This window comes from Myzus persicae, unplaced genomic scaffold (genome assembly GCF_001856785.1).
Source record: "Myzus persicae strain clone G006 unplaced genomic scaffold, MPER_G0061.0, whole genome shotgun sequence".
NCBI lineage: Eukaryota > Metazoa > Arthropoda > Insecta > Hemiptera > Aphididae > Myzus > Myzus persicae.
In genome coordinates, this window is record NW_019101460.1 from 572,400 (window position 1) to 586,561 (window position 14,162).

Below are 14,162 nucleotides of genomic sequence, written 5' to 3' on the forward strand. Positions count from 1 at the left end.
CAATGCGACACTAATACCGTGCGACAGCTGTTTTTAGTCACTTCCACGATTTAAGAGGACACTACACTACACCCACATGCATTGTTTCTGTCTCACAAATGTAAAACATAGCAAAAACTGTTTCACGGGGAAAAGAACCAAAAAAGTTACAGCTATAACTAAGTAACCAAATTTTCATTTTGAACAGAGGAGAATGTAAGCTATGTCGTAGTTATTTTATTTTTTCGATAAGACCAATATATCTAAAGTTATTTAAGTCTGGAAAACTTAAAAATATCAGATTTTTAAAAGTATTATAAGTTTTTCTTAATAATGAATAATGACATCAAACAAATAAAAATTCTACGACACAGAAAATATCACCTTTTATATTGTGTAAGTTTTCAGTGTCTCTACTAGAACTACAGACTTAGTGGTTCTATCCCGCGCATTACAGTTTTGGCTATGTTGTACGTTTGTAAGACAGAGACAACGCATACGAGTGTAACGTCCTCTTAAATTTTAAATCATCAGGTCATCTACAGCTGTCTATATTCTATAATATTAACTGTTTTTCGTACAACTATTTTTCCACCATCGTTCTTGACTCGTTGAAATACATAGATAGTATGTTCAGTTTCAGTATGTATCAACAGAAATTAGGTAGGTACTAAAAAACACCTCGTGGTAGCTAAAGTGCAACTATACTACTATTTTCTACAGAGATGAGAAATTTGTATGCTCTTCAATATATATATATATAACACATTAACACTTACCAGGAGTCGTTTTTAATTGTTTTAAACATTTCGCATTTTTTCAGAAGTTGACGGAGCAGTTAACCAACATATTCGGAAAGCCAAGAAAATTCGGTAAGCGATGGAAATAATTCCAGAGTGCACACGGCATTTGGTCATGTATACTTCAAAGCTCCTGACAAGTTAAAGTGAATTTTTTCCGCAGTACAAATGAACAGCGAGCTCGCCGAGCTCGGTGTCCATGAATCGTTTTAAATTTTTTTTGGCATGATATTTTGAAAACCATGAAGATTTCCGACGAAACCACTAAGGTCTTATACCTTTCAAACTTATTTTACTTGGCGCTCGAAATGTAAGCGATAATAGCATTAATTATATTAAAAACAACAATTTGTTTTTTTTTCAAACGATAGTAATATCGTTAAACTGAAAGTCACTTTTTATGCATATAAAAACCTTAAAAACCAATCTTAAAATAACCCAAAAACTCAAAATTCTTTGGGTTATGTAGGTACATAGCTTATAGCATTGATCATGACGAAATCTATCATGGCATTGATTATAATTATAAATTATACAATTTTTTTGTTTATAGTATGTTAGTACTTATTTATAATCAATGCTTATATAGGTGTGGTTAAGGATATATGCTGCAGATACAGTACCTATACCTATTACCTAGTACCTCACAAACGCGCAAAATACACTTGAGACAAAACCGCACACATATTTTAAAATACTGGATATCCCATTACCGCCACGTATATTTTGGACAATTATCGTCGCTTATCGACAATAATCTATAACGACATTATTAAGCTAAGAAGGGGACTGAAGCAATACAGCGGAAATGTAATCGAGAACGAGAAGCCAATTTGGTATTTCAGTACCTCACTTTTCTTAAGAAACAAACTGACTATAATGGAATATATAAAAAAAAAAACAAATTTAAATTTTAAATCAATATAGATGCCTACAATATTCATTTTGATTACTATTACTATACTATTGCTATATATTATGACTATATTAGATTCTATTTTTAATTATTTAATTCTATGTAATGTTTTTTTAAATTTTTATATTTAATAAATGTATGCGGTATCGTACTATTTGTTGTGTGCGGAATTAGACTATGCCTTTTTATAAATCTGTGCGGTATCGTACTATTTTTGTGTGCGGTATATTGGGTCATGTTTGTGCGGTAATGGAAAACGCCGCAATTGACATACCTATATAGAATTTCACCATTTGAAGAATACAATCAAAGGTAGTACGTAAAGTCAAAAGAATAGTCGCATAGAATGGGAGTGGGGATTAACGCGGAATTTTGTTAAGCCTCTCCCTCATAGGTTAGGTTAACCTAACCTAACTATACCTAGATGGATTTAAAATTGAATTACATCTTTACCACTGAGTATCTTTTTAGTCGCATTTAGGTATTAAAATAACAATAATTTAAAAGATAAAATTATTAAAAAAAATACACACTAAGACCCGTATCGTATTCTTAAAATTAAAAATTTTAAAAAAATATAAAAATCGAGAAAATGTATATGCAGGATATGAGTATTGGACCGGCTACAAAATTCGTACACGTTGTATTCGCGTCCAGGAGATAGATAACTGATATTTTGCTGTTATGTTTATAATAAGTTCTACCGATTATACATTTTCGTCGTCAGAATATAGTTTTGATTTTGTACACACTAGGTACTCATCATTCATTCATACAAAGAAAATTATTTTCGTACCATTTAATAACAATAATAAAAATATTAGTTCAATAATTTGTATGTAATTGTTTCTAATACATGATTTTAAAACAATTTAAATAAATTTTATTTTGAGAATAACTAGAACAAGAAACACTAATATGTGGAACGTGCAACGGGTATATTACGAAAGTGCTTCCAGAAGACTTACGGTAATATCTCACACACTCATATTGTTAAAATCTACATAATATTGGTTGTTTTTTTGATCAATGAATGTATTAGTTTTTGATTTGTGAAATATTGTCCCATATGATGAATGTATTGTAATTACAACTATGTTTTTTTTTCTCTGTCATCAACATTTGGGGTAGTGAAAACTAAAAATGATCTGATTTTCGAGTACCTAGTTTAAATTTTAGTCTTTTGACCTATCATACAATTTACTGGTAAAAGCATTATTCGTGTTTGAAGTTGGTTTTATACGATAGTTCAATTATTTTAGCTGGGTTTGAGTGCCTATATAATACAGTACAAGTAATAAATGCCCGTAACTGAATTATCGTGGAATCCCATGTAAAACGTGATCTGCTGAGCATAATTGGTCATGTAACCCTTAACTGTACTATCTCAACAATTTCCAAAGAGAATATCTTTTTATTCCATCAAAATTCTTAATTGAAAGTCATATGAACATCATTATAAAGATTATTAAAATTATTCTCATGACGACATATATCTACCATTGGCATTTTTTGTCCATCATATGAAATTATTTTTGAACAATTATTTTAAAGATGAATTAAATTTTAATAATTTATGAGTAGACCGATATTTGCCAACAGAGAGAATTTTATGGCCATGGCCTTAAGAAACATCAATGGAATATAAGGGATTAAGAATGTATTTATAATTTTTAAATAAATCATTATTCAGTTTCATTCAAATAGACCCTGCAATAAGCCATTAAAATGTTTAGTTTATCCATGTACAAATTAGGTAAAAGGTGTCAATTAGTACACAGTTTCTGGAAAATCAACAGCTGTGCAATATTACAGTTAGAGGTATCCGCTGGGAAGTGTTTGCCTTTATAAAATAATTTCCAAATGAGAATAATAACTGAACTACCTTCAGTGAAATCCTCCCCATAATTAGCATAAGTAGACAAGTAGTTTTTTAAAATAGCTCATTTCCCGCTCTTGCCACATAATATACTATAACACCTACAAAATGGACTAGAGGTCACAACTTGGATCTAGGTAGAAGGTAGGTTTACAATTTATTATACATTTTATATTATTCACAATGTACTACCTAAATTCTACATACAATCTGTGTTGAAAAACTTGTTTATATGCCTACGATTATACATTTCTCACACCGATTAGCCAGTTTCTTATGGATGGAAATGATGGTAGATAGTAAAATGATAAACGCTATTACCTACGTATATTTTGTTATCAAAATCATAAAGATTTGTAAATATTTGAATAACTATGATTTTAAAATTGTAAAACATGTTTGTTATACATGTAAAATTGTTGAATATATATTTACATCTTGAGTCATTGAATTACAATTATTTATGTATTGTTAATAAATTATTTATTTTAACAGTTCCCTAATTTGTTTATTCCAAACATGATGCAGTAATACAAAGTTTTTCAGTAGAATCGTCTGCAAGGAGGAACAATAGAAAATATTCAAATAATAAAAGTCAAAAATGATTTATAATAATAATTTATTTATTCAACATATATGTATTTTTAAAGTTTCTCACAAAACAGAAACAAAAAAGTAACTTGTGCAGTCAATTTATTTGTTGCCTTTCCAAAACTTTTTTTCAATCCAGAAATGTACCGTTTCTGTATCATACAATTACTCGGTCTTATTCATAATCCATACAAGTACATCAGCCTGCTAGTGCTTTGAACCCATCCCTCGCTAAGGGCAATTTTTGTTGTTGCTCTTTGAATAATACCTACATCCTGGAAAAAAAGTTTAAGATATTATTTACTTCCTTTTCTTATTTGAGCATTATTGGAAGATTATGTAGAATCTTTTTCAGACCTGGATTAAGTAGAGGCATGCCAAACGAAGAATATATTTATGAAAAAGGCCCATAGCTGTAATTTTAAGATTTTATTTCATTTTATACTTTTTAATTTTTAATGAAAAGTATTACATTTTAAGACACTGTCAATCTAAATTCAGGATTGATCTTCTCTAATCTAAGATTCACATATACTAGTTGGATAGACGATTTCTAATACTCATGGTTAAGGCTTAAAACTAAAGGTGTTTTAACTAAAACTTTAAATCTTATTAATCAATCACTTATGTAATAGTTCCATAATTTTTTGTAAGCTTTGTGTTATTTTTCTCACTAGTGAAAAGATGATGCACTTTAAGAATGACATTTATTTATCATTGGGAGTCTACTTCGATTTCAGTTAGTATAGTACTATAGTGTATGTATATATAAAAATTAGTATCGTTTAAAATATTGTAGATATCTATCATAAATATATACATGGGTATTCTTAAATCATTATAGAATTCAAAATCTTTAAACCAATAAAAAAAATACTAACCTTTCCGAAAATGTTATTAGCATGCATTTTTGGTAACAATGATCATTCTTTCAATTTAAGGGCATTTCCTAAAATAAATAAAAACCTTGAGTACTAATTTAAACTTTAACTAACAGATTGATAACAGTAAATCTGTCTTAAAATGTAAAACTACATAAAATAAATGAATTTACTTGTCACATTCTACTTCTTCAAATATTTTTCAGTTTTTATTGAAAAAGCATATTTTGTTCGGTAAAATTTGGCTGACAAATTTGGTTAATTTTTCACGTGATGCTGAAATTAATTAATAACATTAATTATATACTAACTAGTAAACAAATCATGATTTATACAATTTTAAATAACAATAGTACTTGTATAAGAAATGGTTTGGCATTGGATAAATAAAAAAATACCTATTTGTAAACCAAACAGAACAAATCATAATTAATTTACACATAAGCTGATCCATATGTCCAATATATTTCAATGCTCAACTTTATAAACAGGATAAAAATAAAACATACATGCCAGTAAAATAAACAAAACAAAAATTATACATAATCGAGACTCTGAGTTAACACACATGAAAACATACATACTTACAAAACATTGAAGATGTTCCGTTTGCTGAAGACATTCATGGACACAGATTGACAGCTATTCGACAATATTATAGACCGAATTTCATTTCAATTTTATATTTTCAGCAACAAATAATTATCACATTACTCCATTTTGACATTGTAAAAGACATATTTAACTCAATGTTTAAAGTTTAAACCGAGCAATCCATACAGGCAGATGATTTTGTATTCATTTAATAAAGATTAAAATGAAACAACTTATTCATTGCCAGCAGACAAAATAGTCTATACCAATAATGATAAAAATCTCAAATAAATCGTTCATTCAGACAGACTAGAAATAATTATATATACAAGGAGGATTATGGCAATCATGCTTAATAACATATTTCATACCCAATAAACATATTTTTTTTTTATTAACAATTATTAATATTACTTAGCAACATTAACTAACAATTACCACTGTAATTGAGATATATTAAAAACATAAATGAAATACAATAATTTGACTCAAAATGTATATTATTGATTTTCAATTGTGTATTGGATTTTATTAGAATAACTGTTATAATGTAATATTATTCTAATGAATGGTAAAACCATCATATTTATAATTTTGTTTCAATTTTTTTAATGTGAACATAAGTCAAACATTAGAAATATAACTAATTGACCAAATAACCAACCAAAATTAATATTTTGGAAGTTGATTATATTTTATACACGCATCTTATCATAGAAAACATCGATACAGTCAACTATTGGGAAAGACAAGTAAGTAAATAAATAAATAAATATAATATATTATACATGTATGACATTGTATTTTCTAACTTGATTTTATTTTCAAATAGGTTTGGTTAAAATATTTAATGACTGTATACTATAATATTATACAACATAATTTTATTGAAAAACTAATAGCAAATTTAGATATAAGAAAATAACAAATATTTTTTTAACTATCAGAAAACCTAGAAGTACATGATACGTTGATTATTAAAAAAAAATTAGCTTGTAGTACAATTAATAATTATGTAAGGTAAAAAAAATTAACTGTATTGTGGATATTGAAAGCCATAATACCATCCATAATTTCATTACGTAACAAAAAGAATCCAGTCTTAAGTGTATACGGTAGACATACAGACACATAATAATACTATGTTTGAAATTATAACTATTTTTTTTCTTCAATACATACTATTGTAATAATATGTATTCAGGCCACAAAGTAAAACACAATTTTTACATGTTTTTAATGAGATAGTATAATTTCCAATCAAATAATGTCATACAAATTACGTTCATACCATTTGTAAGTTCATTCGTACCACCAAAGGATAATAATTTAAATGTGTTCTATTAATATTAAGATAATCCTTAAATTAACAATTATACAGTAGTAACAATAGATTTATATACAAAGAATACACAAGTATGTATATATATTAAATACATACTTTGATGCATAAAAAATGGTTTGTATATACCTATTCATATGCATAACGCATATAATGTATATCTACTTTTTTAAATTTTGATTAACAAGTTAATTTGTCCAGTAAATAAGGTTTTTTTTGCTATGCAACATTTTATATCAAAGTAACATATCAACTGGAACAAAATTTTAACTACAAAACAAAAGCCATTTTTTTTCTTTTTTGTAATAATCATGTATGTACTGTGTACATATCCAAAAAGTTAGAAGAACTGTTATGGTTTTAGTACACTAAATTGTTATTGATATTATTCATTTAACTTTGTATTATATTACCATTATCTTTTTTAGCGATTGCCTGATGAATTGTAATCATTATTAGAACGTTTCCTGTTATTATAGTTATTTCGTTGAGAGTTGGGACCATGTTGAGACCATTGATTGTTTCCACTAGGAGGCGGTGGAGGTGGCATCATACGACCGTTAGCTAGACTCCATCCAGCAGCTTGAGTCAATGCAGCAGCAACAATAGCCGGGCTCAAAGGCAACATTGGATTATAGCTGTCTTGACCGTTAATACCCAATGATTGTAGATTAGGCATGTCTACACTCCCCCGATTATCATGTTGTGAATGATACCAATTACGATAATTGTCATTATGGCGATTATTAGAACGCTCCCAGGGTTCACTAGGCGGAGGAGTTTGATGACGATTTTTGGGAGCTTGTGGTTTTGGGGCGGCTTCGGAAACACGCACCGAAACGTCTTTAACAATATGATCTTCACCACATAAACTAGCAGCTACCTCAGGATCAAGGAAAGTTACAAATGCAAATCCACGGAATGGATTTTTGGGTACAAACACATTGATGACTTCCCCAAATTTGCTGAAATACTCACGAATGTCATCAGCTGTTAAATCTTCTGTCACACGGCCTACAAATACTTTTCCAGAAAGCTCTGAACCATTACCTTCCTAAATGATACAAATACTTACATAAATATTCAACGTTTGTATAATCTACTAAAAGTATAGTACCTTAGACTTTGGAACCTTAACTTCACAATTACGACCATCAATCTTGTGACGCTGAGAAAGAACTCTTACTTGTGATTCTAAGTTAGTATATCTTAAAAATCCATATCCTCGAGATTGTCCATTTTTATCTCTTTTTATCTATTAATAGTAATAATAGATAAATGTTATTAGCTGCTATAATGGTATATGCATTAAACACTTTTCAATAATTGTATCTTCTTCCTTCCCTTTGCCCATCACTTTCAACTATATAGAGTGGGTCACTCTTGTCCTACACCTCCTTAGGGCACTATCTCTCTTCTTTACTCACACCAGTAATGTCATGTTATTTTCTACTCTATTCAATATTCATACATTTCACCTTCAGTCACTTCATCTCTATTTCCTTTAACATTAATACCTACTCTCATAGTCACCTCTCCTCATCAAACACACCACTTCAACCAATTCTTTTTCATTTTTTTTTACAATTGACGCCCTCCTGTACTACTCTTAACACATTCACTACCATACACACATAATATGTAGTATCTACACACCAAATATATTTTTCCATGTCATTCCAAATTTGTACATACTATTGAATTTGAAAAAAATATAAAAAATATGTTTATTGTAATGATTAATTGCACAATGTCACTGCGCTCTTTTTAGTGCATTATTGTAGCTCCATGGAAAGGTTAATAATACAAAACCATAATCATTTAAGGTCAACAGCGGTCATGTAAACATGATCAACTATGAGCCAGCTATCGTTAAAGTATAACATTTGAAAATTACAGATGACCACAAATAATTCTACTTCTGACATCATCTTCTAAACCATTTTCTTTTTATTCTACAGATCTTAAGTACTTAAACCTATTCATCTCACACACACTAAATTATCTCCTATCATCATTGCCCCATAAACTTCTCAAATACTTCCTCCAAAATCATTCACAAATATTCCTGTTTTAATTCAACTTATCCTATTCCCTTTCCCTATTACTCTATCATAAGTCTTAACAATATCTATAAACGCCATAAACAAATTTCTTTTCTTCTCTCTATTCAATAATTGTATGGTTTTATAATTTCAAAATAAAATATTTCTCTCTACCCCTTTAACTAGTTATGCACAATATGATTCATGTTCATGCATGCATTTTTTAGAACATTTAATTATTACCTGTAACATAAGTAGTTCTCCAAATTGACCAAAGTATTCTTTTAATTTTTGTTCATCATAAGTATATGGTATATTTAAGACAACTAAGTCTGAACATTTCAATTTTGTCTCTAATCTCTTTGTTTTAGCTGTTGGATTTTCTACACTATCATCAATCTTTCTCTTATTTTCCACTAAAACAGTAAAAATGTATACATGCATACTGATATCATAGTTTACTTAATGCAATAAAATATTACATATTTATTTTTTAAGTACATTTAGTAGTTTTAAGTAAATAATACAAATCATTAGAATCCTGGAAAAACGTCAGCTTTAAAAAAAGTTGGACAAAAATTTCACCCATATTTTTACTGCCAGACAAAAAGTCCAATAATACAAAATATTCTATTACATTTTCATTTATAGTTATATAATTATACAATTAATATTTATTTAAAAAATGTGGGAAAAAGCAATTAATTTTCTTATACTATATTAATATTATATTATATTTCATTACTATTCCTTATACTTGCCTACAGCTTACAAATATTATAAACAATTTAAAAAAAATAATCAATAAAAATATCAATTACCTATTCTACAATAAAAATAATCTAAAAATAATAATAAAGTAAATTACTGTTCCTGAAACAATAACTTATGCAATTTAAAAACATTTTTATAATATGTATTATAATATATTTTGAGTAATAAGTATAAGGAATAGTAATCAAATATAAGAAAATTAATCACATTTTTTAAAATAATATATTATATTATAAATTATTTAGATAAATAATTATAAATAAAAATTCAGCAAAATATTTTGAATTTTCAGACTTTTTGTGCAACGGTAAAAAAAAAAGTCCGGACTTCTTGTCCAACTTTTAACACAATAGACTTTTTGACCAATCACCAGATTAATGGTATTAGATAAACATATTATCGTTAGCCAATAGTACATTAAATTTGCCATATAGATGGGTGAATCAGATAGTTTTAATGCAAAAAAATCTATAAAATTAAAAAAATAATATATTGATTAATCAAATATTTTCCATCCTTAAAAAACGTAAATTGTCTACCAAGTAGTATTGGCCAATGATATTAATAATTATTAATCATAAACTTTTTTTTTCAATATCAATACGCAACTAAAATTTTTAAAAAAAGTAATGAATTAAATGTGCGTCCTAAAATATTTAATTATGTATGTTATGGAAAAAAACTCATAGATGGGGTTAAAGAACATTTTTCTATTTAACTGTTCAGTTTTACATTCAAATTTAATGAGAATTAAATGCAATAATAATAATATTAATGGTTTATTTTAAATACTGCATTCATACTCATTTATTAAAAAAAATGTTAAATGTAATATCCTCCAACTGGTGATTTTAAATATTTTTTTTTATATGATTCAGAGCAGCGGTTCTCAAACTTTTTTTTTTTCGTGTACCTACCACTGAAGTATATTATCAATCAGTCGCGTACCATTGATGATTAAAAAAAGAAAGATACAAACCTTACATACTTAAATACATTATTCTAAATAAAAATGCAGTAAAATACTACAATATAATTATTATTTATTTATTAATACAAATTTATTAGTGTTTAAAAATTAAGGTATGGAGTAAATAAAAAATTTTCAATGAGAGCCATGGATTTGTAGATTTGATATTAGCAATGAAATATCTGGTTCAGTGTTACTTAAGGCCTTCCGAGTATCAACATTTAGTCTTTCGCATACCACAATTCGAGAACCGCTGATTTAGAGAAAGAGAAACAGGATACATTAATAGATTAATAAACCTACTTAGAACCTACAATATTCTATAGTAGTTTTGTATCAACTAATTTATATTAAGTTATTTATAATTTTATTGTTATTATTAGACTCGGTTACAATGTATTTTCATAATATATAACTTTTTATGTTAATAATACCACATGATGAAAACAATTTATTCTTAAAATATGAAAAATTTTAATTTCTCTTACATATATAATGTACATTTATGCAAGCACCTCCAAAATTGTAAATTAATTTACTTTTATAAGAATGGCTACCAATGTTATAAATACCTATATAGGATAATTTGATTTAACCAATATTTTGTTTTTATTTATGTATATAGCTTTCAGTACTAAACTATTACGGCTCGGCAATTAAATAGATTTAATCAATATATAACAAATCTTTGTACCTATTTACATGCTCAGTTAAGTATATTAAAATTTAGAGGTTAGAAAAATGGCAAGACATTTGGTTAAGTGGAGAAAATATAAAAACATTATCGTAATACTATAACTAAAAATAGGTGATAGCTAACCTTTAGGGAAAACACAATAGTAAGGTGTTTTTCCCCATTCGTTGTCAGGCACATGAAATCGGAAGTCGGCCAACCGAACGCCTCTGACAACATTGTTTTCGGTACGAAACTTAAGACCACTAGCCCCCGGAAACTGGGCCGTTAAAGTAGACAGCAGTAATGTACCATTGTCCTCAAGCGGCAATTCGACCGCTTCACCATATTCTTCGTCCGACACCAATACATACTTGACAGACATATCAAAATCTTGACGATCCTATGTGCAAATTTTAACTGACTACAGTTCTTTCGTTTACAAAATGCCAATTTCTGACGCACTACGTAGTGACTCCGAGGTTAATGGATGCGAAATGTATGTTGTATTATTTTTATCGGTCGACCGATTTGATTATTGTGACAACGAAAGTCCGATATTTACATTGAGTTTGAACACACAACTTACTACAGCGACACAAATCAATAATTGTTTGATGCAGATGTGATATTAAAATTTGAAAGCACGTTTGCGTACACAATTACTAATAATTAATTTACGGGTACTAGACTACTAGAGTCTGGAATCGGTTAGTAAAGAAATCAGATTATACCAAACACGGCATAATATAGCGTAATATCGATATTTCAGATTTCAATCTTTCTATTATTTAATACTTCATAGAAAAAACTAAAAAGTTAATAGATTAAATATTCTATTATCTAAAAAAAATTGTTTCATGGGAAAGGTTCCGGACCATTCCCGGACTTCCTCTCATGGTTAATGGTTACCGGTTGAACGCTAAACCACGTCATTAAAGCCACAGAACAGCTGTAAATGATCATAGAACAATATACAATACGTGTTAATACGCGCCAAGTGACGAACACATCAACTACCGGATGACATAATTTTTTCACCGCGCTTTTAAAATATATTTATTCGGGATATTTTATAATGTACCTATTTAATATAATATATTGTTTTACTATATCAATATATTTTACACTGAAACACTGAATACAATGATATATAAGAAACTATGAAATTCTCAGTTCTGTTTACTTACATAGTATCACACAAAAATACAAAATATAAATACCTAGACAATTTTAAAATTAAAAAAACAAGGAAGTTGAGACGTGTAGGTATCTTCCTCGTCAATAAGTAGGTTAGGTTAGGTTAGTAAGGTCGTAACTCCTAAGGTACTACAGGTCACTGCAATGGATGTGTTGAATGCGAATTCTATGATAAATCTTTATTGAGACGCACTGTCAAACTCGATTTCAATTAATATTAATTAATATTTACTATAATATATATATATTTATATCATATACCTGTGTATTGTATTGTTATTAACTTATAAGTCAACACCACTAGGTACTAATAGTTAAATGGTGTGAATAGATTGGTGGTATTAATAACTTAAAAATAGTCAAAACATGTTAAAAATTTCATTTTGTGTACAGTAAATGTACTCGATGGCGACAAGTTTCAAATCCCTAGATTATTTTTCCTGAATTATTATATAGGTACCTAACAATTAAAATTGTTATTCTTTGAATAAATACTGAAATACAACGTTTTGTTAGAATTAAAACTTTAAAATATTATAAAGAAATATTACACATTTGTAGTTTTAATATTTTTAATTTGCTATTATGTAGGTAAATACAACTTTGAGAAACCTTGTATATTCAATTTTCAAGTTTTTTGATCGAATTTAAGAATATTTATCGGCATTTATAGAAATAATACCTCAAATAATTTTAAAATTTAAAATTTCTATAAATATCTAAACAATTACCAAGTTAAAAAATTTCAAATTGTGTGTAAAAAACTAAAATTATTTAAGTAATTGTGAAATGTTTTAAGTTAATATTTATTGAATGATACGTAACATAACAAAAAAAATCGTATAACTATACTTTTGAATCGGTGTTACTATTTTATTTTTTAATTTATTATTCAAGAAAATAATGACCCTACTGGACATGTTTGTATTGAGTTATAACTTCAAACCATTATTTAAAAAAAAAACCAGTAGGAAAATTGTAGATATGAGAAATTTTTACAAATTTTGTCAAGACTTGAACTACAAATGCTTATACAAAAATTGGAATTTTGTATTATTATCAGTCCCCTAGTGGCTATATAGTTACGATGATGTCCATTCCACAACACATTTGCAGTCAAACGTAAAGCACTACAGTTAAAATAAAAAAATAAATGTTCATCAATTTTTAAAACAATGTAGACATAAATGAACAATTTTTCCTTCCCTTCTATATGTCCATACGGGTGGGATTATTAGGGATCATATATTATATTCTGTGGGTAATCCATAAACCCCTCAAATGAGAAAAATTCGCTCTGACGCTCCATTAAGTGTATGGGCTATAGGTATATGTACTTATAAAAACATTGTATAATAATCCATCCAAACTTTACGCTCATTTCAACAAACCCCTTTCTAAAAATGTGAATAATTTTGAATTTTTTTATTTTACAAATAATCAATGCAACTAGAATCTTGCATGACTATATTCAGGCACGTATACAGGGGAGAGGGGGGTTAGGTGAAAATTAATAGT

At 27.9% G+C, this 14,162-nt stretch overlaps 1 protein-coding gene and 1 long non-coding RNA gene across 8 annotated transcripts; one reads left to right on the top strand and one right to left on the bottom strand.

The window, feature by feature from the left end:
* Positions 1-52: 52 nt before the first annotated feature.
* On the top strand, positions 53-2,632 carry LOC111029150. Of its 3 annotated transcripts, XR_002603977.1 has the most exons (4): positions 59-195; positions 381-715; positions 803-1,089; positions 1,369-2,632. It is a non-coding gene; the product is annotated as an uncharacterized LOC111029150 (long non-coding RNA). The 3 variants fall into 3 exon arrangements; XR_002603978.1 differs by having other exon boundaries at positions 53-195; positions 381-642; positions 803-2,632; XR_002603976.1 differs by having other exon boundaries at positions 54-195; positions 803-2,632.
* A 1,657-nt stretch (positions 2,633-4,289) lies between these two features.
* On the bottom strand, positions 4,290-13,102 carry LOC111029164 (TAR DNA-binding protein 43-like). Of its 5 annotated transcripts, none has more exons than XR_002603982.1 (8): positions 11,910-13,102; positions 11,592-11,847; positions 9,271-9,443; positions 8,100-8,237; positions 7,396-8,036; positions 5,220-5,322; positions 5,047-5,114; positions 4,290-4,440 (listed from the first exon to the last, which is right to left on the bottom strand). XR_002603982.1 is itself a non-coding variant. In XM_022308047.1 (4 exons), exons 1-4 carry the CDS (start codon positions 11,827-11,829, stop codon positions 7,407-7,409), a joined length of 1,179 nt encoding a protein of 392 aa, XP_022163739.1. In that variant the 5' UTR covers positions 11,830-13,102; the 3' UTR covers positions 6,836-7,406. The 5 variants fall into 5 exon arrangements, 1 of the variants encoding a protein (XP_022163739.1); XR_002603981.1 differs by adding an exon at positions 4,523-4,578 and having other exon boundaries at positions 11,592-13,101; XR_002603979.1 differs by having other exon boundaries at positions 11,592-13,101.
* Between the last annotated feature and the right edge of the window lie 1,060 nt (positions 13,103-14,162).